Source organism: Marmota monax, unplaced genomic scaffold, assembly GCF_021218885.2.
Source record: "Marmota monax isolate L192 unplaced genomic scaffold, Marmota_monax_Labrador192_F-V1.1 WCK01_AAM20220418_F8-fsc00204, whole genome shotgun sequence".
In the NCBI taxonomy this organism is placed as follows: Eukaryota; Metazoa; Chordata; class Mammalia; order Rodentia; family Sciuridae; genus Marmota; species Marmota monax.
This window is the reverse complement of record NW_026695247.1, coordinates 1,781,627-1,806,690: the sequence shown is the minus strand read 5'-3', so window position 1 is coordinate 1,806,690 and position 25,064 is coordinate 1,781,627. Positions and strand designations below refer to the sequence as shown.

Here is a 25,064-nt window from a genome sequence, read left to right as displayed (position 1 = left end):
ATTACTCTCTTAATTATAAGCAGATTCAAATTCTAAAACATAATTTGACTTTCTGATAGAAAATAAGTCTTGGCTTTTTTCTTTTTAGATTGGGCAGTGAACATTTTTAAGTCATCTAAAATTCAAGACTTCAGCCACTTAAGCTATTAGCATTAATTTCCTTTTGAAATAAAAATTAAACAGAACAGAAAAATCAACCAATCCCAGCAAACGTATACATTTCAGATTTCCAGGAATTTATTACTTAAGGACATTGACTATGTCTCTGGGCTTACCACTTTGTATCTCTAACATTTTAACTGACTCTTCTAGAAAACACACTTAACTCAAAGGAATCTACAATCCACATGAAAGAAAAAAAAATGCTTAACTTTACAAAATTAAAAATAGTCCTCCCTAACTTTAACAATTCAAAGATAACTGTAATTTAGACATGCAAATATTAAAAAAAACACAATAACAAAACGAAACAAAACACAAAAAGAGGTAAGTGTTGTTAAGTAGTGAGATTCTACAAGTGACTAAGATGCATTTGGAATCATGAAAACTAAAAATGGGCCAATGTACTATTTAAACTACCATTTTGGGCTGGGATTGTGGCTTAGCAGTAGAGCGCTCGCCTAGCATGGGCGGACCTGGGTTCGATCCTCAGCACCACATAAAAATAAAGGCATTGTGTTGTGTCCATCTATACCTAAAAAATAAATATTAAAAAGTAAAAATAAAAAAAAAACTACCATTTTTAACCAAGATAAATATTTTCAACCTAATACCTGTACACCTTGACTTAGCTTTCTGTAACAGCATCATTTGCTTCTTGGCAAACTTGATGAGATCTTCCTTGGGCAATGTTTCCAGCTGAAAGGTGTAACAACTTGTTATCACATTTCCAGAATGTCACACAAAAAACCATAATGTCTGCTTAAAAATAAAAACATTCTACTGACTAAACCTTTAAGCCAATCAAACACCATATTTTATTCCACATTTTTTAAAGTAGCAAATGCACCTTCAACTCAAGAATCAGTTATTAGCAAAAAGAACACTTAACTTCTTACACAGATTATTGTGACAGAGGTTCTAGATTTTGATTTCTTAAACTGTACAATTAGGGATTGGAACTAATACTTCTTAAAATTCCTAAAGAGCTGTAAAATTCTATGCCAAGCTGAAAGAAGTCTCTGGTCATATGAAAATTCATAACTACAGCAACAAGATACATCAGGAAACTTTTCAGCTTTAACTAAAAAATTGGGCTTTCACAACTTTTGAAAATTACTTAACCTCTGTGGATTCTCATTTGTAAAATAAGAATAATAACAGTACTATCTCATGGTTATCATGAAGCTTAAATAAAGAAACCCAGTGCTTAGGCAAGGGCCTGAAACTTGGCATGCAAACAATAAATCTTGGCAATAAATCACTATCATCTGAAATCACTGAATGTTAAATACTGTAAGGGGCCATAAAAATGATCTAACTCAACTCTCTCTTTTCACAAACATAGGAACTAGAGCCCCTTGTTTCCTACCCTAACTCAATGGTCTTTTCCACTGCATCACTATAGAAATCTTTATAAATCAGACTGCTTCATTTAATGTTCGAAAAACTGCAGGATCTCGTAGCAGTGCAAACCAGGAGCAGGAAGTAAACAAGAACGGGTTTCTCCATCAGGAAATCGAGGTTGGGGGGAGTAGGGGAGAGAGGAGAGAGAAGCGGAAAATAGATGAGTAACTGTCAATTAAAATTGAAATGCCTTGAAGAGGTCCTTTCTTTTAAATAGGCCTCCCTCTCCCACATCAAAGTTCTTCTAATCCATCACCCTTCCACTCTGGAGCGAGCCTGCTGGTCAAACACTCTCTTCACCTTGGACTTCCCGGTCCCAGGGGTGGCTGCTGAGGCCACCCCATCTTGAACAGGATCCTACAAAATAAAATCAAACCCAGGTGTCAAAGGAACTCTTTGGCTGATCCCAGGCTTAGCGCGTGAACCCCGCCGGTCGGGAACCCCGCGCGGGGGACAGCCCTCAGGTGGGAACCCCAACAGCGGGGTGCTGGGGCGGGTCTCCGCTGGCGGGGATCGCACCAGCCGGGCTCCAAGGGACAGGTAGCCCAGGGCAGAGTAAGGGAAGGCGGCGGCGTAACCCTCCCGGGCTCCCACCCTCGTCCCAGTCGTGGCGCGGGAGGCTCGGCGGCGGGAAGCCGGACCCTGCCAGGCCGCCCGGCGAGGTTACCTCCATCGCCTCCGGACGGCACCACGGCCACCGCCGCCGGGCTTCCGACTGCGGCCGCCTCTGACGTAGCCTCGGCTGCGGGTCAAAGGTCGCGCTCTTCGGGGCGGCCCCGCCTCCAGCGTCTCCCAGGCGACACCTCCGCGGTGCTTCCGCTTCCGCCTCTCGGCTGCGGAGGCTGTTCCCTGGGCTCCGCAGCCGGGTCTGGGGCCAGCGTGGCCGACTGAACCGAGGTGCCGTCGGGTGTGCGCTTCACTCGGCTGGGTCCCGGGCCTGCGGGTCGCGAACTCGGTAGGTCTGAGTTCTGTGACTCCTTTCTGTTGGTGATGGGGTCCGTGCGAGGGGAGATTACCAGAAGAAAGCCTGGGACCCCACTTCACAGGCAGCCCGCTAAGATTTGCTTGTGGGATCACCCGAGCTCCTACTGTGCCCCCCACAAGCCTTCCTGCTTAACTACTGAAGAGTTTGCTGTCACCCTGACCTTCCATTAGCGCTTCCCATTACACTGCAATTAATAAGGTCACCTGGAACGACGACTCATTTCCCTGTGGTTTGAAATGGCCGAAAGAATGCCAAGAGGCGGCGCACAAATAAATGGTGGCTGAATCTATCAGCTAAAGGAAGTGCCAACTAGAAGAGAGAATGACCACTGGAGGCTTTAGGATGCTCTCTCTATCATCTGCTCTTCCTCTTCTAACAGTGTGTAGCAGCCCTAGTGTTTGGTTAGTTCAGGGATGACATACTACAGTGTATACAAGCAGTGAGGTTTGGGGCTTCTGTTTAATGTTTTGACTTAGTGATGATTTTTTTTTTTTTCACTTTGGATATAATTGAAGAAACATACATCTCTGATTCCTGCTGGCAGATTTGCCACCATAATAGAAAGTAGCCGGAGGACAAAATTGATAGGAGGAAAAAGACAGGGCCGAGACCATCACATTGAGTCAATAATTCCTTTTACTAAGTGAGACAGTGGGCTTCAGGGTTTGCTGTTACTTGTAACAGTGTACAAAATATTTGGGGAAGGATTTTTCCAAAGTGGGGAAAAAAAATCTCTCAATAATGAGATGGCTTGAGAAAATGACCATAAAGTTGGACTTTGTGCAGTGTGTAAGATGAGTAACTTCCTTATGAGACTAGAAAAATAATCTCAAAACCACAATTTGGAAAACTGACTCCTAAGAGTTGCAAAAATTTTTAATGTTTTCATGGTAGCAAAAGCTATTAAAGAAGAGTGAATAAATTGTTTGGCAGAAAGTATTCAATAGCCTTAGGGAAAAATTGGAATTTGTTCTCCCTTTATCTGCACAAGTATGTTGCCTTTTATGTAGTAGGCACTACCTGAATACTTAATTTAATCTATTAACTATTTGACATAGAAAAAAATCAGAAGAACAGAATTCTGACTCTTCCATTGACATGGGATAAAGAAGTACAAGTATATAACCTAGAGGTTCCTATATCCAGACACAGGAAAAACAACAAAACAGCAGTACCTAGAATCAACTGAAAGGGCCCTCCCACAAGGTCACTTACCTTCCCTCCTGCCTATGAATCCTTCCTGACCTCTTAGTTGAGTTTGAGTTTTCCATTCCCAAAAGAAACCAGGTAGGATGGTCACTTAGATGTCTTTCCAACGGAGTCATAAAAATTTGAGTCCCTTACTTGTCAAGTTCTCCTGCATATTGGTGCAAATGGGCTTATATTCCCTTTTCAGATAGACCTCTGCCCAAATCTAAATTACTTTTATTTATTTTTATGTAGTGCTGAGGATCGAACCCAGCACCTTGCATGTGCTAGGCAAGCACTCTACCACTGAGCCACAACCCCAGCTCCCTAAATCACTTTTTAAAGCAGAAGAACAGAGAGAATAGAGGAGGAAGGAGGAATCCATGGGGCAGAAAGAAAGAGTGGCTTCATATCAGTAAACAAGACATGTTACATTTTTTTTAGAGCTGAGTGGTGACTGTTTGGGGACCAACCAAATAAGCTTCTAATGTCCATGACCTGTTAAAATCTCTATTATCCTCATTTGTAATACCATATATTTTAGTTGTACAACATCCTGAATAGTTCACGTAAAAATCTGAAGGTTTCTCTGCTTGGAAAAATGTACAAAAATGTGAGAATTCCGGGCAGAATTGGTTTTAACAATGTGTATCCTGTGACCTTGCTAAACTCACTTATTAGTTGTAGGACATTTTTGTGGGAGATTTTTCTCTTGGATTTTCTTTTTTACCATCATACCTGGTTTCTTGTGGAGATCAAAAACTGATTCAACTGACAGAAAGGGTCAGAATGGAGGAAGGAAGCCAAAGTGATCTTGTGGGAGGGCCCTATCAGTTGACTCAGTGTCCTGTTGCTTTGTAGATTTTCCTGTATCTGAAGGTTATTATTGTTAATCATGTAATCTGTGAAGAGGGACAATTGTACTTATTCCTTTTCAATAGGGATGTCTTTTTTTATAGCATAGGCTTACACTTCCGGTACTGTGTTGAATGGGAGGGTAAGCATACATTCTTGCCTTGATCTAATCTCTGGAGAAAAGCAGTCTTTCACCGTTGATTATGTTAGTTGTAGGGTTTTTTTTTTTTGTGTGTGTGTGTGTGTGCCCTTTTATGAACCCCATGAATCTTCAATTTAAGCACCCTTATGTCTTTCATGAAAATTAAGTGCAGGAATGGTGAAAAATGTTTTGCTCAGTCTACACTCCTGAAAATGCTTCTATTTTTATCATACTCCCTTTGATGCACTATGTGACTTACTCCTACTTTTTTGTACTCTTAGGTGATGTTCTCATTATATATAAGTCTTTTTTTTTTTTTTTTTTGGTATCAGGGGTTAAACCCAAGGGTGTTCAACCACGGAACCATATCTCCAGCCCCCTCCTTTTAAATTTTGATACAGGGTCTTGTTAAGTTGCTTAGGGCCTCACTAAGTTATTGAGGCTGGCTTTGAACTTGCAGTTCTCTTGCCTCAGCCTCCTGAGCCATTGGGATTACAGAATGAGCCACCATGCCCATCTACACATGAGCCTTTGAAGTGTCACTCTAAAAGTTTTGGTCTTATATAGACCCCTTGCTCCACTGTGGTAACATGGCCAGGGAGATGGCCATATCCTTTCATTTATCTGTCTGTCTACCCATTCATCCAGCCATAGCTATCTATCTGGTTTGTGTTTTTATATTCATATACACATGCGAATAGTTCATAGGTAATGGAATTCCATTAAGAGATGTACAAAATCTGTCATCTTATGATGTTGGCAGTGATTGATGATCATTTCTTGGATCCATTAATTCATTAGGAGTTACAAACATGTACACCCATGTGTATTCATCATATAACTTCAATAATTGACAACATGTGACCATGCTTGTTTTGCTTCTATCCATATCTACTACTCCTCTAATTTTCCATATTATTTTGAAATAAGCCTAAGAAATTATTCACGTACACATAGAAAAGTAGAACAACAGCATTGTCACACAAATAATGGTAAGGTTATTTCGTTGTTGTTCTTCAGTACTGGAGATTGATTGAAGTCAGGGCTATGCCAGGTAGCATTTTATCCCTGAGCTACATCTGCAGCCCTTTTTAAAAATTTTGAGACATGACTTCAGTAAAATGCCATTTTTGCCTTGAGCTTGTAATCCTCATGCTTCAACCTCTGAGTAGCAAATAACAGTGAATTCTTAATATTACTACATACCAAATCAGTGTTTATATTTGCCAGATTTTCTTAACACATTTTTAGAGTTGATTATTATTATTATTATTATTATTATTATTATTATTATTTTGGATACTGGAGACTGAACTCAGGGGCATTTAACCACTGAGCCACATCCCCAGCCCTTTTTATATTTTATTTAGAGACAGGATCTTGCTAAGTTGCTGAGATTGGCTTTGAACTCACAATCCTTCTGCCTCAGCCTCTCGAGCCACTGGGATTACAGTTGTGTATCATGGGTGCCTGGCAGAGTTGGTTGTTTGATTCAGATTTTAAGAAGGCCTGTACATTGCAATTGAATTCACCTAAGTCTTCAATCAGAAGGTTCCCCCTCTGTCTACTTTTCCTTGCAGTTCTTAAAGCCATTGAGTCATTTTTCCTGAAGAGTTTCTTACAGTTGGGTTTTGCTGATTGAATCCCTGTGTTCTCATTTATCATTCTCTTTGTCTATGTTTTCTATAAATTACTAGTTAAATTTAAAGATTTGATCAAACTCTGGTTTGTATTTTTATATGCATACACACATGTGAATAGTTCATAGGTAATGTAATTCCATTAAGAGATGTACAAAATCTGTCCAATCTTGTGATGTTGGCAGTGATTGATGATCATTTCTTGGATCCATTAATACATTAGGAGTTAAAAAATGGTGATATTATGATTCTATTGTTGTTTATTAGCTGAGGTACTGTTTTGATTATTTATTTTTAATTTTTAACTAATTTTTAAAAAGTAAATGATGGCAGAATGCATTACAATTCTTATTACATATATACAGCACAATTTTTCATATCTCTGGTTGTATATAAAATATGTTGACAACAATTCGTGTCTTCATACTTGTACTTTGAATAATGATGTCCTTGCTAATCCCCTGCCCCCTCTCTTTCCCTCCCAGCCCTCTTCCCTATGTAGAATTCATCTATTCCTCCCATGCTCCCTCTCCCTACCGTACTATGAGTCATTCTCCTTATATCAGAGAAAACACTTGGCATTTGTGGGATTGGCTAACTTCACTTAGCATTATCTTCTCTAGTGCCATCCATTTACCTGCAAATGCCATGATTTTTTTAAAGAGAGAGAGAGAGAGAGAGAGAGAGAGAGAGAGTTTTTTAATATTTATTTTTTTTTTTAGTTTTCGGCAGACACAACATCTTTATTTGTATGTGGTGCTGAGGATCGAACCCAGGCCACATGCACGCCAGGAGAGCGCGCTACTGCTTGAGCCACATCCCTAGCCCAGTGCCATGATTTTATTCTCTTTATTGCTGAGTAATATTCCATTGTGTATATATGCTACATTTTTTTAATCCATTCATCTACTGAAGGGCATCTAGGTTGGTTCCACAGTTTAGCTATTGTGAATTGTGCTGCTGTAAACATTGATGTGGCTGTGTCCCTGTAGGATGCTGTTTTTAAATCCTTGGGTATAGTCCAAGGAGAGGGATAGCTGGGTCAAATGGTGGTTCCATTCCCAGATTTCCAAGGAATCTCCATCTGCTTTCCATATTGGCTGCACCAATTTGCAGTCACACCAGCAATGTATGAGTGCATCTTTTCCCCCACATTCTCGACAACACTTATTGTTGTTTGTGAGGTACTTTTTTTAAAAAATATTTTTTAGTTGTGGTTGGACACAATACCTTTTACTTATTTATTTATTTTTTTAAAGAGAGAGAGAGAGAGAGAATTTTTTAATATTTATTTTTTAGTTTTCGGTGGACACAACATCTTTATTTTATTTTTATGTGGTGTTGAGGATTGAACCCAGCGCCCCGCACTTGCTAGGTGAGTACTCTACTGCTGAGACACAACCCCAGCACAAGCAGAGGTACTCTTTTTAAATATATTTTTTTTTAGTTGTGGATAGACACAATATCTTTTTTTTTTTTTAATGTGGTGCTGAGGATTGAATCCAGTGCCTCACATGTTAGAGGCAAGAGCTGTATCACTGAGCAACTGCCTCAGCCCTGATATACTTCTTCAAGAAGAAATTTCCCTTCACTTAACATTTTTAGTCTCATAAGTTCAATGTTTGAGTCTCACTATACTTACTAGTTTTCAAAGCAGTGGATTTTAAAATAATCCTCCTAAAGTGACCAATTATTTTTTTCCTAGAATCAGCCATGGATCTAAAAATATTTGAAGAATTTCAGTCTATTGTAGCTCTTACCTTTCCCATTGTTCAGATTGTCCCATTCTTGGCTTTTGGGAAAGATCCTCTTTACTTTGGTTCCGGAGTTGACGGTGTTCTTTCACATAGACCTTTAACTCCCAAGATTAGATGGAACCTTAGACGTTGCTGCTTTAACCTCCATTCTTTTCTACTGAAGCTCATTTCTGCTCATCAAAGAGCCCTAATTATGTATTTACAACTAGCTTCCTTATTGTGCTAATTGAAATGATTCATCATGTTGTCCCAACATTAGCAATCATTCCTTGACTGGGTTTAGAATATTTTTAAGCATTGTTGCTTTAACCTGACAGGTTCAGATAAAGCAATTAAAGCACATATATACAGACTGGGCTGAATTGGAAATTTATTCAGCACTGATAAATTTATTTATCCCACTGTTTTCAACTTTAATTTCTCAGTCTCTTCCAATTTTATTCCTTATAATTGAGGGGAAGCAGCATCATCTGTAAGACTGAAGAAGAAAATCATTGTTGCTGCCCCCCAACTTAGCTCTTCTGTTCACTGCTTCTGAGGTGAGTGGTGATAGGAAAAATCAAAATGCTTTGATTTTTTGAAGTTTCTCTACAGTGGACCAAGGAACACAGTGAAGTTGGAGTAAACAGTGTGCACGAGTGTGTGTGTGTGTACACATATATGTAAAATCTATAATGTGTTTTAGCATGTATGTGTATAAAATATATTCATACACAAGATCTCTAAGAAATCCCAAGTATATGCTACTTTTTTATGGCCCAAATTATTTCACTCTACTGCCAAAGAAACTTAGGGTAGATTCCTATTTTGATGAGCAACTTGAAATCACTTGCAATAAAAGAGCCAGTTAAGTAGGTTTTGTGTTCATCCCAAACCTGTAAAAGTTTCTTAAACACAGTCAGAAACCGCTACATTCTAGGATTGCAGCTCCATGAATTACTCCAGAACTGATGTTCTCACAGAACTCTGTCTTTTTCACACTTGAAGCCTAAGAGAGCCTTTTTTTCTTTTGTCCTTCCTCCCCTCATCCACTCCTCCCTTGCATTGGCTTGAGTAAAGCTGTCCATGAGTTGCTATGGCAGGCAGAGCAGCACCTTCTGGGGGGTCCCTGGGAGATGAGGGTCCATGTACTCCTAACACCCCAGCTGCCTCACAACCACTCTGTTTCACCACAACTTCACCATCAAGTTGTTATTGTACAGGGATTTTTTTTCCTCTGAAATGGTGGAGGCAGGCATAATGTCCTTGACCATGGGATGGCCTCTTTGTTCTTTTTTTTTTATTTTTAAGAAAGTCTTTTAGTTGTAGATGGACACAATATATTTATTTATTTATTTATTTATTTTTTAATGTGGTGTTGAGGATCGAAGCCAATGCTTCACACATGCTAGGTGAGCGATCTACTACTGAGCCACAACTACAGCCCCCTGTTGTTGTTCTTAAGGAAAAAAAAAATCTTGGGACTAGGTTGTAGCTCAGTGGTAGAGTACTTGCCTAGCACATGTGAGGCACTGGGTTCAATCCGCAGCACCACATTAAAAAATAAATAAATAAATAAAACAAAGGTATTATGTCCCTCTACAACTAAAAAATATTTTAAAAATCTTGTATTTCTTACCTTACTAGTTTATGGTGAGTGCAGAAATCTCCTAAAAGTATTTATTATCTTTTGTACTTTAAAGAATATTTACAAATTGTGAGCATTCTGAGATGTCCCAATATTCTTAAACCAATTGCAAAGAGCTTATTTTGATTTTAGAAAAAAATCTTTATATTTCACATCCTGTGGACTGCAGATTAGTTCATGTTTTTAGAATGTATGGTAGCTTGATGAGTCAATTCATGACTTGTTCAATGAGTATGTTCTTTTCCAATTTTAAAAGTAACACAGGTTCATTGAAGAATATCAGGAAAATCTCAAAAAGAAAATAAAAATCACCTTGAATTTATTATAGAAGCAGAAAATAGGGACAATGAGTTTGTCAATATTATGTGCTGTGTTACTGCATACATTGTATACCAGATGGAGACTGCTTTATGTTAACTATCACTCACTCCTCCCATAATATAAATTGAGGATATTACAAGGCCCTGCCCATGTAAAACTATCTACCAGTTGGGCGTGGTGCCACCATTCCATTAAAATGCACCTATTGCTGGACACAGTGATACAACCTGTAATCCCAGCAACTTTGGAGGCAGAGGCAGAAGAATCACAATTTCAAAGCCAGCTTCAACAACTTAGTGAGGCCCTAAGCAGTTTAGTAAGACCATGTCTCAAAATGAAAAATAAAAAGGACTGGTGATGTGGCTCATTGGTTAAGAGCCCCTGGGTTCAATCTGTAGTACAAAAAAAAAAAAATCTGTTGCTTAGTGAGGGGCCAGCGAGACATCCAATCTTTTTTCTTTATTGTTAGTATAGTGGTAAACTTTATTTAGAAAATTCAATCCTTGGCTCTTTTCAATTTCAGTTATAACTCAACATTGGCCTGGAAGAAGTACATTATTAATGACCAGTGTGGCTAAAACCCACATCACATATTTCAGTTGATTTTTTTTTTTTTTTGGTAGGAGATTGAACCCAGAGGTGCTTTAATACTCACATCCCAGCCCTTTTTATTTTTATTTTGCCACCATGCCTAGCTCAATTTACTTTTAATATATATAATGCTTAGAATAGAAGTGGGTATAGTTATTCTGCTATAACCCTTTGCTCTTTATACCTCATAAGAAACTGAGGCCAGAATTTATGGTACTTGCTAAAGGTCCTAAAGTAGTCAGTAGCAGAGATAGTACCAGAACTAAGGATTTCTGACCCTCAGTACAATGCTATCTTTTTCATGACAAAAAAAAAAAAAATTAGCTATCAGGTATTATACTATAGAGTCACATGAACATGCTCCTGCCAACACACATTATGTTTTAATTTCTTAAGTAAAATAGTATAACAATTTTGAACACAAATGTCCATGATTCTTTTAAATTTTTTTTTAGTTGTACATGGATGCAATACTTTTATTTATTTATTTATTTTTATGTGATGCTAAAGATCAAACCCAGTGCCTCATGCATGCTAGGCAAGCACTCTACCACTGAGCTACTACCCCAGTCCAATGTCCATGATTCTTATATGTTCATAGTGGTAAATTCTGATTTCTACTTTAAGTCAGGATGGGCTTCTTTGTGTTCATTGTATCAGGTTAAAGGATTATTAGTTTTCTAAGGCTTCTATAAGAAATCACCATAGATTTAAATCACTAGTAGTTTAGATCACAGATATTATTGTTCTGGAGACCAAAAGCCCAAAGCACTTGGCAGACAGGGTTTGTTCAGAGACTCTGAGGGAAGGATCTGTCCTTGGCTTAGAAATGGGTATCTTCCCGTATGCCAAATTTATGTATTTCTGTAGCCAAATCTCTCCCCTTTTCTCCCAGTTATATTGGATCAGGGTCCATCTGTTGAACATATAATAACTTCCCTCTGTAAAGACTCCATTTCCAAATTAGGTCATGTTCAGCATATGCTGTGAGTTAGAGATTAAAATAATGTACCCCATAGAAATTTTATCCTAAAAAGGCATATAAAACCAATTCTAAGGCTAAGATTCAGAAAAATATGCCTCTAAGCAAACAGAGATGATGATGCCAAAGAGCAGCAGTGGTAATGCCTGAATGGTTTGGGGCAAAATAAGAAGCTGTCAGAGGCAGGACCAGGAGCAAACTGCTGGTTGTTGGCCCCAGTGGAAGGTCTTTCTTCCTACTCTATAATCCACTTAGTCCTCAGATTTAAGAGAAAAGTTGCAAAAACAATAAAGGACTGTACACCTTTTACCCAAATTAACAATATGCTTTATCATTCTTGCTCAGTGTCTGAATAACATACATTTTTTTTCTAAAATATGGAGAGCAAATTGTAGACATCATGTTCGTTTATCCCTAAATACTTCAGTACATTTCCTCAAAATAAGAAAATACTTTACATAATCATAATAATTAAAATCAGAAAATCAACATTGATACTATTAGTATTCAATCTACAGACTATTAAAATGCCACCCACTGTCCCACCAATGTGCTATATCATAATCCAAAGTCCTAGTGGTGGTTTACAAGGCCCTACATGGTCCACCTCCCAGTTACCTCTCCAGATTTAACTCTTATCTCTTCTCCTGCCCATCCTCCCTTGCTGCTCTTTCTGCTGGATGACTTTTCCTCAGGTGCTTTCCTTGCTCACCCCACACCTCCTTCAAGGCTTTCCTGAAATGTCATCTCCTCAAGGCTTTCCTTGAGCATCCTACTTAGTATTTCAATGCTACCTTACTCCTTGCATTCTCTATTTCACTGGTTTGTATATTTTTTAAAATATTTTTTAGACATTGATGGGCCCTTATTTTGTTCATTTATTTATATGTGGTGCTGAGAATCAAAATCAGTGCCTCACACATGCTAGGCAAGCACTCTACCACTGAGCCACAACCCCAGCTCCATGGTTTGTGTATTTTTAAGCCTTGGTCCACAATATTGAATACATTTATTTGACATCATTACTCAAGTATGCACACAAGTATACACACATATGTAAAAAACTGAAACAAAAAATTCCAAAACAAAGCTTACTATTGCCATGTGCAAGCACTTGATGTTTTCTTTTAAAAAAATTTATTTTGATTAGTTATACATGACAGTAGATGCATTGTGATACATTGTACACAAATGGAGCATAACTTCTCATTCCTCTGGCCCTACATGGTGCTGAGTCACACCAGTAGTGTAATCATACAAGTATATAGGATAATAATGTCTGTCATTCTACCGTCCTTCCCATCCCCACTCCCCTACCCCTCCTCTCACTCCCCTCTGCACAATCCAAAGTTCCTTCAATCTTCCCTACCCACCACCCTACTAGGGATCAGCATCTGCTTATCAGAGAAAACATTTGGCCTTTGGTTTTTTCGGATTGGCTTATTTCGCTTAGCATGATATTCCCTAGTTCAGCGCTTGATGTCTTCTATGGTGTAAAATAGATCAATAAGAGAAAGTATTCCTGTCATTTTTTTGTTCATGGTAACAACTCCAGGGCCTAGGACAATGCTTGGCATAAAATAGAATTTAGTAAATATTTGTTGACTGAACTAAATCAATAATAGGCTAGAATGGAAAGTAGTGGCATGAGGTGTAAGTAGGTTAGCAATACATTCATGGCTTTGAATGGAGGAAAGAAGCACCTCTTTTGATAGAAATGAGATTGCTCAGCTGGTGAATAGACAGGGAGCTGGGAGCTGAAGGAATCTGGGATTACAGTGTTGCTACTGGAGTAGGCTGGGACCCTCAAAATTAATACTGTAGGAACAAACATCTGTGTAGGCTGGCCTTTCTTTTCTGTTTTATGTGTTTTCCTTATTTATTAAAAAAATTTTGGGGGGGAGATTTTTCCTTAGCTGTAATTAGGAGACACAATGGACAAGTTTTGGTAACTGAGCCAGTTCTGAGAAGGGATGGAGCAAGTCCTTGGGAGCACTGTGGTTGTGGCAGTGAGAAGGAGAGTGAGGAATCCTTATAGGAAAAGGGGAACTTGGGTACAGGACTTTGGATCTCTTGGTCAATTTATTTTTTTATTTTTGGAGAGCCTTACTCTAGGGCTAAAACCTGGGGAGCTGTGTTATACCTTAACTATTTCTCAGATGACATATTTTCTTGGGCTTTCATATTCAGGCCCTTTGTAGTTTCACATATTGAAAATCTTTCTTTTATTTTTAAATTTTTATTCAACTCATAGCAGCCAGAAAACAGAGAGAGAGAGAGAGAGAGAGAGAGAGAGAGAGAGAGAGAGAGAGAGAGAACGAGTAAGCGAGAGCGTGCGCAATTGAGCGAGGAAGGGCAGGGAAGGGTCCAAAACAAGATATAGTCTCAAGGGCATGCCACCCCCCCCCCCAACATACTTCCTCCAATCATGCCCCACCTGCCTTCAGTTTCCACCACCACTTAGTAGTACATCCGCTATCAATGGATTAATCCACTGATGAAGTCAGACCCTTTACCGTCTAATCCCTTCTCCAAAGCCCCTCCTGTGAACACATGAGCCTTGGTGGGACACTACAGATCCATATCGTAGTAGTGTGCCCTTATCAGCTCCAGGCTGATCTGGGACATGCTCAAGTTTAAGACCTTTGTTAAAGAAGAGGTGTTAGGTGTGTCTAGGATCCCAGCACAGTCTGTCCTCAGGCAGGAGCCATTGAGAGTGGTCCCTGGTAGTACTGGAGCTGGATTGAAGGAATTTCAGGTCTGTTGCCCAGGCCTGTTCTGGGTAGTGGGGGTTGTCCTACTCAGTCCCCATAAATATCACTGACTATCCCTCTGTCTCTGTCCCACCAGAGCTTAAGATCCCTAAAGACACCAATATGTTCTATGCCATGAACTCTATCACCACCTATGATTTCATCTTGAAAAAGTAGACCTTCACTTAGTGGCTAAATGTCCAGCACAGAGCCAGCTTGAGGTAAAGGTGGCTCAAGATAGCCAAGGGCATCTTCTAAGAACATCTACTTGGGGTCTGCCTGGCTAATGGTCAAACACTTTCAGACTAGAGTAACCAAGTTAAGCACGCTTCTTTTGCCCACATGGCAGCCCAGAATATAGTTTGACCCATATATATCCTCCCCTGATGTGGTTTTAACTAACCCCTGCTATTCAGCAGGCTGAACTGGCCTCCCTGGACCACTCACTGCCTAGGTGCCTTTTGCCCTCTGGAACCAGAGGACTAGCTGCTTGTTGCTAAGAAGTGCTGCCAATGGGCATGACATCCTGCCTGCCTCAGGTACTGGCCTCCCTGCACATTTCTAATACCTCCCTATGTGATAGTCACTGCCTGGGATGACCTTTCCAGGTGTAGTTCACTGCCCTTGGGCAACCCAAAGTACCCCACCCAGCAGCTCTGACTCCTGCTGCAGTTCTCTCCTGGTGCCCTCAGACACTGGCCTGGGAACTTCCCTGGCTCTTCTCCCCTCCTCTTACTACTATGGACTGCTTTCTCCATCTCCACCAAAGATTCCCTCCTCATGAATGTCTCACCCATCTATGCCCAGACTTCCCCAGGAGCAAAGAGAGAATCCTTTTTAGGGACCATACTCCTTAACTGCCCTTGAGGACAGCACCAATGTTGAATCTCATGCCATAGAAAGTGCCATTCACCACTGCGTCCTAGGCTTTATGCAGATGGGCTTTACCCACAGGAGACTGAGGGTTTCAGAGGGAATGATGATTTAGAGAGCAACTAAATATTTGCATGAAAAGCAAAATAAATGTTTACTGATATGCATGGGGCAATATTTGTTGTAAATAGTAAATGTTAGACTTGATTATTATATTAAAATCCTGTTTCTACTACAGCATACTCATTGTGGGTTTTTTTCCCTTGTTTCAATTAGAGAACTCACAGGATTCTCAATTTATTTTGTACACTAGTGGAAAGGACCAGCCGCCCTTCTCAAGGTGAAGGACTGTGCATGTCCACCTCACATGAAGCAAGTGTTTATTTTAGTATGATTTAACTGACATGCTGAGATGCGCTGAGAACTCCTGGGATTAGAGTTTGGAGGGGCTTTCACAGAGCATGGAACAATCTCTGAGAGGCCTGAGAATCATTGGTGGCTTAAAGGCCACATGGTTGTCCCAGAAGTCATCATGGGGACATCCTTGATCTTGGCACTTTTGTCAAATACGAACTAATCATAGTCATATAAATTTATGTCTGGATGCAAGATTCCTCTCGATTAATCCTCATGTCAGTACCACACTGTCTTGACTACTGTAGCCTTGAAAAAGTAAGTTTGGAAATCAGGAAATAACTTTGAACTTCATTCTTTACAAAATTGTTTTAGCTATTATGTTTCCCTTGCATTCCCATATGAATTTTGGGAATGATTTTTCAATTTCTGCACAGAAAGAAAAAAAGATAGTTGGGATTTGTTACAGGGGTTGCATTGAATCTATAGGTTAATTTAGGAACCAGTGGCATCTTAACAAGTCTTTCAGTCATTATGTATGGAATGTTAGGTCTAGTTGGTTTACAAATTTGCTCAAATCAACAGTATCTTTGCTGATCTTGTATTCATTATTGAAAAGGGACTGAAGTCTCCAACTACTATAGTTCATTTCTCTTTGATTCTGTCAGGTTTTGCTCCATGTATGTTGGGGCTCTGTTTTTAGGTGTATTCATGTTATAAATTATTTTGTTCATCTTTTTTCATTGTATAGTGCCCTCCTTTGTCTTTTCATGAATAAATTTTGGCTTAAATTCTATTTTTCCTGTAGTTTCATTTATATGAAATACTTATAAGAGACCAATTCATAAAGCCAGAGTAGATTAGAGGTTACCAGGGACAGAGGGGAGAGGGAAATGGGGAATTATTTTTTAATCATTGCAGAATTTCTCTTTGGGGTGAAGAAAAGTTTTAGAAATACAGGAGGTAGTTGTACAATATTATGAATGTAATTAATGCTGCCTTACTGTACATTTAAAAAAGGGTTAAAACAGCAACTTTTGGCTAGACTTTGATATCAACATAGTCACTCTAGCTTTCCTTTGGCTATTTATTAGCATGGAGTAATTTTTTTTTGTTCAGTTTCTGTTACTGTCCTCTTTTGTGTTGTCAATATTTTCTAATGTATCATTTTCTTTCCCTTGTCATTTCTTTTACTACATATATAATAAAATGTACTATATAATACATAATGTGTATTGTTACATTATATACAGCAATATGTATCACTACTTATTATACTATATACATATTAACATTGTATTAAACTATCTTAAAGTTCACTGTTTCTTCCCCTTCTGCTTGCTCAAATCTACTTTTGAGCTCCTCTGGTGAATTTTTCATTTTAGTTACTATATGGTTCAACTTTCAGAATTTCTGCCTGATTCTTTTTTATACTTTGTTTTTACTAATGTCCTCCAAAATTGTCACCTTTATTCCTTTATGCATGCTTTATTTCAGATCTTTGAACATGTATAAAATCAATTATTTCACTGCTTTGTCTAGTAAGTCCAACATCTGGGTTTCCTCAAGGACAGTTTTTTTTTCCTTTTCTATTTTAGTTTTAAAAAATTTCAGTGCATTATCATTATACATAATAGTGGGATTTACTGTTATGCATGAACACAACATAATAAATAAATTAATAGATTTAATAAATTAATTTTATTGCTCCCTTTCAGTCCCCTCCTCCCTTCTTCTGGTCCCCTTCCTCTGCTAGTCTCGCTTCTGTTTTCAGAGGATCCTTCCTTGCAGTGTTTTTTCCTGTGTTCTCTAGCTTTCATATATGAGAGAAAACATACTCTCTTTGAATTTGTGAGTTTGGCTTCTTTTACTTAACATAATGCTCTTATGTTTTTTCAGGGCAGTTTCTATTGATTACTTTTAGCCATAGTTTCTCTGCATACTTGGCAATTTTTGTTGAAAATTGAACATTTTGTATGTTGTATGTTGATGTGTGCAAATCGGGCTCTCCCTTTCCCCAGGAGTTGTAGTTGACTCTGTAGTTGGTGTTTCTTTTTCTTTTCTTTTGGTGCTAGGAATTGAACCTAGGAAGGCTTAACCACTGAACCACATCTGCAGCCTTTTTTAAAATATGTATATAGTTTTTACTTGTTGATAGACCTTTATTTTACTTATTTATACGTGGTGCTGAGAATGGAACCCAGTGCCTCACCCATGCCAAGCAAGTGTGCCACCACTGAGTCTCAGCCTCAACCCTCATTCCCAGCCTTTTAATTATTATTATTATTATTTTTTTATATTGATGATAATGCTTTGGTAATACTGGTAAAAGAAACTATAGAGAGAAAAAGAAAAACTCCCCAAATAACCAGAAGTTGTTTTCACATAGAGGCTACCTGACTATCTTAAGCCTCTGCTCTGGATTCGTCCGTCATTCTGCAGCAGCCCTCATCCATCAGGTGTTAAGAACCAGAGATGGCAGAGGAAGGGAGGGGACCCTGTGTCTAGCCTAAGGAGGTGAGCTGCAGGACCAAAGACAGGGGTCCAGTGGCAGCAGTGTGCTGGCAACAGGGCGATGTCAGCAGGAATAGCCTAGAGTCACTGCTTCCCTGCAAGGACCTCCGTGCTCCCTGTGCCTTGTCACTCTCGAGTCCTCCAGTGACTCCAGGAGGCGTGGGAAAAGCACTCACGTTGCACTGACGGGGAGACTGAGGCCTTGAGAACATGCCCCCTCTGCTCAGCAGAGGGGGCAGAGCCAGGATTTGAACCTAAAGCCTGAGAGACCTGTTGGGGCCTCGTGGACAAGGAGGCTACACCCAGCTGCCAGGGGAGGGACTTCTGGGCTCTGTAGTTCCTACGAGAACTGTTGGACCTGTTGACAAGATAGAAGCCCCATTCTTTCTGCTTGGAGGCTGGTCCCAGAATTGGGAGAGTTGAGGGCATACACCCCTTCCCTATCCCACACCCAGCCCAGGTAGCAGGGTTGGCCCTGTCCCCCAAGTTCAGTGAGAGCTCCCAGCTAGGAGGTTTAGGCCTAAGGGCCAGCCAGAACCCTTGAGATCCAGAGAGACCTCAATGAAGAGAGGCATTTAAGAAGGCCCCTATCTCCAGAACGAGAGATGAGGGTCTTTGTCCTGCTCAGCCTTTTTAGCTGGGACCCCAGAATTGCTCTAGACCTTGGATTTCCGATCTGTTAAGTGAAACAAACAAACAAACAACCGGTTGGTCTGATGGGTTGTTGCGCAAATAACTAAGAAATAACTTGTGAGACACTTGCTCTATGTCAGGCCTCTGTATGGAGCCACCTGCCAGGTAGTCATAAGGGCCCAGGATCTTGAAGTCCCTCCATGGATAGCCCTTTCTACTGGGTGATCCCAGGACATTCAGAAGTATTTATGGAGGAGTGATGAAGACTCAGCATGACACCATGTCACAGGTGAAGGACTCGGAAGGGCAGGTGGACACGCTCTGTGCCTACTGTATGGGTCCTGTGCTTAGGAATTCTGCTCCTGGGCTCCAGACATCCAGTTATTCATCCATTCATCCACTCATTCATTTCCCAATGCAGCCAACACTCACTGGCCCCCAGCATGTGCCCAGCACTGTGGCTTCCTCAGTGAGCCTGACACCCCCAGGTCTTGGCCCTTGTGGAGCTCGCAACCACTGGGTGACCTGAAAGGGCATGGCTCTAGGGATGGGGGCTCCAGGATAATCAGCCACTTAATTAAAACTTGTCTGTATTTGAAAGAAATAAGGGAAAAAAAGACTTGCTTGGTACTTTATCATGCAAAATGAAATAAAGGCATGAAAAATTTCTTGGCTTGTGCAGGACTCTGTGCTTAGACTAAGGATGACTCCTGGATCATGGTGGGTTCTGTGTGGGTTGGGCTGTGGTCTGTGAACCCATGTGGCTTCCTGAATAACCAGGGCAAAAAGAAGCACAGGAAGGTACAGGATGCACAGAGGAGCTGGGCCGGCCTGGAGCCCTCCAAGTCCTGTCTTTCCCCCCCACATTATTTTATTGGTGAAGCCTGTCTTTTTAAAAGACCACTATGAGGGCTGGGGATGTGGCTCGCCTAGCATGCGTGAGGCACTGGGTTCGATTCTCAGCACCACATAAAAAGAATAAAATAAAGATACTGTGTCTACCTAAAACTAAACTAAAAAAAAAAAAAAAAAAAAAGACCACTCTGTAGGGAAGTTATTCAGTGTTCTGTTCTGACACATACCACATAACCCCAGTACATCAAACACAGGATATGTAGCTTAGGGGAAGCCAGGAGAGACCAAGAGTCCCCCACCAGGGATTCAGGAGCCACAGCTTGACTTGTACTTAAGGATCCCATCTCCTCTTTTCATAGTGTGGAAACTGGGGTTTTGTTCAAGGTCATCTAGCAAATCAGGGACAGAGCCCTGGGCAAATGGACAGAGACTTGGGGTCTATCTTTGCTACCTAAACTGAGGGTCTGTCACTGCCCATACTGATGTTCCAAAAATCAGTGTCTGGGTCTGAGTTGAGATTTGCACAGAGATCTGCATGTCACCCAGGAGGATGCTGGTTCTTTATCCAAATAGAAGTTTCTTCCCAGGACAAGGAAAGTGAGGCCCACACAGTGAGCTACAGAGCCTGCCTCCACCCTGCCCAGCCCCCTCTACCTCAGTTCCATGGCTGGGAAAGCTTCACATGCTCCCCTCCCCATGCAGATGAGAGGCCTGAGGAGTCCTGCCACCTTGATCACCCAAGGTGTCCAGACTTGCCTGACCATGGAGTCCCTTACTGTTGTGAAATGCTCAGGCATTCTCTGACATCCAGAGAAGGCCACAGTTGGGGACCAACTGTGGAGGGTATGTGCATGGTTTAGAAGCCCGAGCATTGGGCTTGAAATCAATGGCTCCCAGCCCAGCTCTGCCACTAAGCAGAAGGGGGACCTCAGGTAGTGCTCTGAAAGAACATCACCGTTGTTCCCTCCATTGACCCACACTTCAGCTCTCTGAGGCTGCTAGTGGGAAAGAACTCCTTTGTCCATCTTGTCTATCTTCACCATGGGAACTAGGGATGGATTTCCTCCCATGTCCGTTTTACAAATGAAAAAGCAGACAGAGGAACTAGACAAAGGAACCCACCACACAGGGACATAGGGTAGAATGCCTACTAATATCAAGTGTGAATCAGCCAGTGGCCCTGTTCCTTTTGGGGCTGTGGCAAGGCAGCACATCATGGTGGAGGAAGCCTTTTAGCCTCATGGTCAGTGTACAAGAGAGACACAGGGAGAGGAAGGGGCTGAGGTCCCACAGTCCCCTTTAAGGGCTTGTCCCAATGGTCAAAGACTTCCCACTAGGCCCCACCTCTTCATTTCTACCAGCTCCCGGTGGCATCATGTTGGGGGAGAGGACTTTAACAGATGGGTCTTTGGGGACACTTATCTAAAGCACAGCATCATGGATCGCACATCCCCTCAACCACAGACCTTACTCTGGTTTGCCCTGGATCACGGGACAAGAACTTGTGCATAACTGGCCCATCCAAGCAGCTGCTCTGAACTGAGCTCAGGCCACATGCCGGCGATCTGCACGTCCTCCCTCAATCCCCACAGGGCTGCTTTGCACTGAGTTTATATTTCTAGGCCTCCAGCAAAGAGCCCGGCACACTGAGGGCGCTTACCATTTACTGAGTAAATCAATGAAGGAATCCGCGACCCTAGGAAGTAAGTGGCCTTGTTTTGCAAATGAGAAGCCTGAGAAACAACCCCAAATCTTAGGTTTGCTCATTCCTGCATGCGTTCAGCACCTGTGTCTGCTCCCTGGTGGGTGCAGGCCCCTGGAATACAGTGATGAATCCCTGACACATCCCCTGTCTTCAGAGCTCACAGCCTGACAGGTGGAACACATCACACCCACAATCAGTAGTGGGGTCTTGGTCTGGGATCCAGCTCCAGTGACCTGCTGCCTCCTCAGAAGATACTTACGTAATATTAAGAGTTTTTACATAGGTTTGTGCATTTGCCGAGAGAGAGAGAGAGAGAGAGAGAGAGAGAGAGAGAGAGAGAGAGAGAAAGAGAACTGGCAAACTGGCACTGAGCTGTCCCCCTTTCCTCTCTAATTCCTGTGTTTAGGTTGCTTTTGTTTCCCTTGGCCTCTGGACCCCTTGAACATGTAAGATTTCTGCCTAAGTCCCTAGCTCAATTCAAGCACACCTCCTGTGTTTTCCCCATCTTTCCTTTTCCTTCCAAATTGTTGCTTGTTACACTTTCAAGGCATGGGGGTCTTTTTGTCTTCATCATTCGTCAGCCCCTTCCTGGCCAGTATAGTCATAAGGCTAAATTTGTCCTCCTCTACTTTAGGGGTAGGTGTAGGATACAGGCTGGGCCTGCAAAGGGCTGTGGTCAGTAGGCAGTGTCCTGGGCCTGTCTGCCAGAGCTACAGGGTTAGGTGTGCCTTATCTTGCACATCTTTATTACAGAACAGTTACTGGGGTGGTACCAGTGACCATAAGGAAGACCAGGAACTTTGCAAACATAAACTAAGTAAAGAAAATTAATGCGGTGTTTCCACAGGTCATAACGAGCTAGGGTTTCTGTAAGAAATGTAGGCACATATTTTTAATCAGCACTTACCAGCTTCTGAGCCTCGGCAGACCCCCTACCCCTTTAAAATATTTGTCAGGTAATCCTTAACCCATGTCATCTCTGAGCTCACATCTCTCATCTCATTTAGTTTGAGATATTCTGCAGTAACTTGAATGAAACTTCAATTTTGTGTCTAGGTCTGATTAAATCTTGTGTTTCAGCAGCCTCCTCTGACACAGCTCTAGAGTGGGGCCTCTTTATTGGCAAGTGTGAGTGGAAGTCTATGTACCAGGCCTCCACAGATAATATTAAGGTTGGGATGATGTGTTGTTAGTCAGCTTCCTGCTCCTGTGACAAAATACCTGAGATAAACAACTTAATTAGGGAAAAGGCTTAACAGGCTCATGGTTTGAGAGGTTTTAGTCAATAGCTGGTTGGTTCCATTACTTTTAGGCCTGTGGAAAAGCAGCACGTCATGGCAGGGAGCATATCGTGGAGCACAGCTGCTCATCTAAGGGAGGCTGGGAAGCAAAAAGAGAGGAAGAGAAGGGACCTGGAACCTAACAGTCGCTTTAAGGGTGCAACCTCAGTGCCCTTCCCCTAGGCTCCACCTACTAGGGGTTCTGCCACTTCCCAACAGTGCCATGGGCTGGAATCCGAGAGTTCGATACAGAGGCAGTGTTTGGGGAACACTGAAGATCCAGCGGGAGGGAAGGGTACCTTCCAGGTGGCTTGCATGGGCAGACACCCTTGTTAGCACTGCTGAGTACTGCAAGTGCTGATCATCAAAAGCAACGCTCCCTTAGGCCTGCTCTGAAACCACCCTAAAAGGGTGAAAGGGCACCCCAGTGCTGTTGACTGGCGGTAAAGTCCAGGCTCTCCAGGTAGGCAGCACAGGGAGTATCCAGCTCAGGTCTTCTAACCTCTGCTTCTGTTGGCCTTTCTGATACCACCATGGTGGGGCATGGGAGGGGCTGAGGCGTCTTATAACTGGGCAAGGGTCACCAGGCCCCACTTTGCTGGCAGTTTGGGGATAATAGCACTTAAGATTTTATACATGATGTTTGGTTGGAACGGAGTCATTATTGTTTAAGTGTTGCTTTTGGCTACAAAAAATAAGATTTTGTTAAATTTTGTTTTTTACTGTGTTCATTTACATCCTGGATCGCTGATTTTTCCATTTCCAAATTTAGTATGTAGGAAATAAAAAAGAAAACTCAGGGAACTTACCACTTATATTAGCACCCCTAGTTGCTATAACAAAATACCAGAAAACTAGGGAACAAGAGAAATTTATTTCCTCACATTCTGGAGTTTCGAAGTCTTAAGATCAAAATGTCAGCAGGGTGGGTTTCTCTTGAGGCCTCTGTCCAGCTTGAGATGTCCATTTCCTTGCTGTGTCCTCACATGGTTTTCATCTGTGTACGTCTCTGGTATCTAAATTTCCTCTTCTTAAAAGGACACGTCATATTGAATTTGTCCCATAAGTTCACCTTGAAGATTTCATTTTAGTTTAGTCACTTTTAAAGCCTTTTTCTCTGAATATGGTTGCATTCCAAAGTTGTGGGGATTAAGACTTAAACATAGAATTTTGGGGCAATGTGGGCTGCAGTTGTAACAAGCTCAGTAGCAGAGCGCTTGCCTCACATGTGTGAGGCACTGGGTTCGATCCTCAGCACCACATAAAAAAATAAGTAAATAAAATAAAGATATTGTGTCCATCTACAACTAAAAAGATATTAAAAAAAAAAAAGAAATTTGGGGCAACGTAATTCATCCCATAATACCACTATGTCTTTCCTCAGGTCCTGAAGTCCCTAGGCAGTCGACCATCTTCTATTCACCTTCAGAATCTTATGTTTATGTATAATGTCCAAAATTTTTATAGTACTTAATTGGAAGATTAGGAAAAGTATGTCCACCTCATTTTCTTGAAAATGAAAGTCTCTTTGCATTTTTTTTTCGATTTGTTTTCTTAAAAATTGACTGGTTAGTAAAACTCACTTACTAATCTCTGGCTAGGAAATGACAGAGCCAAATATTTTGACTCTTTCATCCTGGGTCTCTATATCAGTTCACATTAGTTTCACTTCAAATAAAATGTATATGAAATATAGAAACTCACAATTCAACAAGTACCAACATCTTGACTTTTAAAAATATTGAGTTTTTTAATTAGCCTGTTTTCTATTACTATAACAAAATAGCTGAGGCAAACTGACTATATAAGGAAAAGAGGTTCATTTAGTTCACTGTTTTGGAGACTAAAGCCTATGATTAGGCAGTCCCATAAGTTCAGCCTCTTGTGAGGGCCTAATGACATCATGGCATCACAATGACAGAATGCATGTAGAAGGAAGAAATCACATCTTCTTAATGTTTTTAATTTTATTTTTTTGTAGTTGTAGATGGACACAATACCTTTATTTTATTTATCTTTATGTGGGGCTGAAGATCGAGCCCAGGGCCTCACATGTGCTAGGCAAGTACTCTACCAATGAGCTATATAACCCCAGCCTCAAGAAATCACATCTTGAAACAGGTAATCAGAAACACAATTCTGGGGCCTCACAAGAACTACCTTAATTCTTTTTGAGGACAGCTTTCCAAATGACCTAAGCCTCTCCAACCAGGACCCACCTCATAAAGGTTCTACCATTTCCCAATACCACCACTCCAGTGACCAAGCCTCCAACACATGAACCCTTGAGGGACAAACCACATGCAAACCCTAGCATTCTGTCCCTGACTCACAAGGTTCATGGCATTGTCATGATGCAAAATGCCTTCATTCTGTTCTCAGTTGTCCTACCAAGTCTAAACTATTCCAGTACCACTCAAAAGCCTGAGTCTCTGGGCGCTGG

At 41.1% G+C, this 25,064-nt stretch overlaps 1 protein-coding gene and 1 long non-coding RNA gene across 6 annotated transcripts in view; one reads left to right on the top strand and one right to left on the bottom strand.

Moving 5' to 3' along the window:
• Positions 1–2,334, bottom strand: part of Gcc2 (GRIP and coiled-coil domain containing 2) — a 49,871-nt gene extending 47,537 nt beyond the window's left edge. For 2 of the 5 annotated variants that reach the window (XR_009226491.1, XM_046420242.2), the window contains exons 1-3: positions 2,234–2,334; positions 1,867–1,923; positions 774–858 (exon numbers count right to left, since the gene is read on the bottom strand). Coding sequence is in view for 2 of the 5 variants with exons in the window: in XM_046420242.2 (XP_046276198.1) it covers positions 774–858; positions 1,867–1,923; positions 2,234–2,239 (148 nt within the window). In the remaining 3 variants the exon portion in view is untranslated. Of the gene's footprint in view, positions 1–579; positions 695–773; positions 859–1,822; positions 1,924–2,233 lie in introns of those variants that run through there. The other 3 variants (XM_046420244.2, XM_058578285.1, XM_046420243.2) reach the window with 3 other exon arrangements.
• Positions 2,335–2,396: 62 nt separating this feature from the next.
• Positions 2,397–16,430, top strand: LOC124076367 (uncharacterized). Its single transcript, XR_009226492.1, has 2 exons — positions 2,397–14,946; positions 15,557–16,430. It is a non-coding gene; the product is annotated as an uncharacterized LOC124076367 (long non-coding RNA).
• Positions 16,431–25,064: the final 8,634 nt, after the last annotated feature.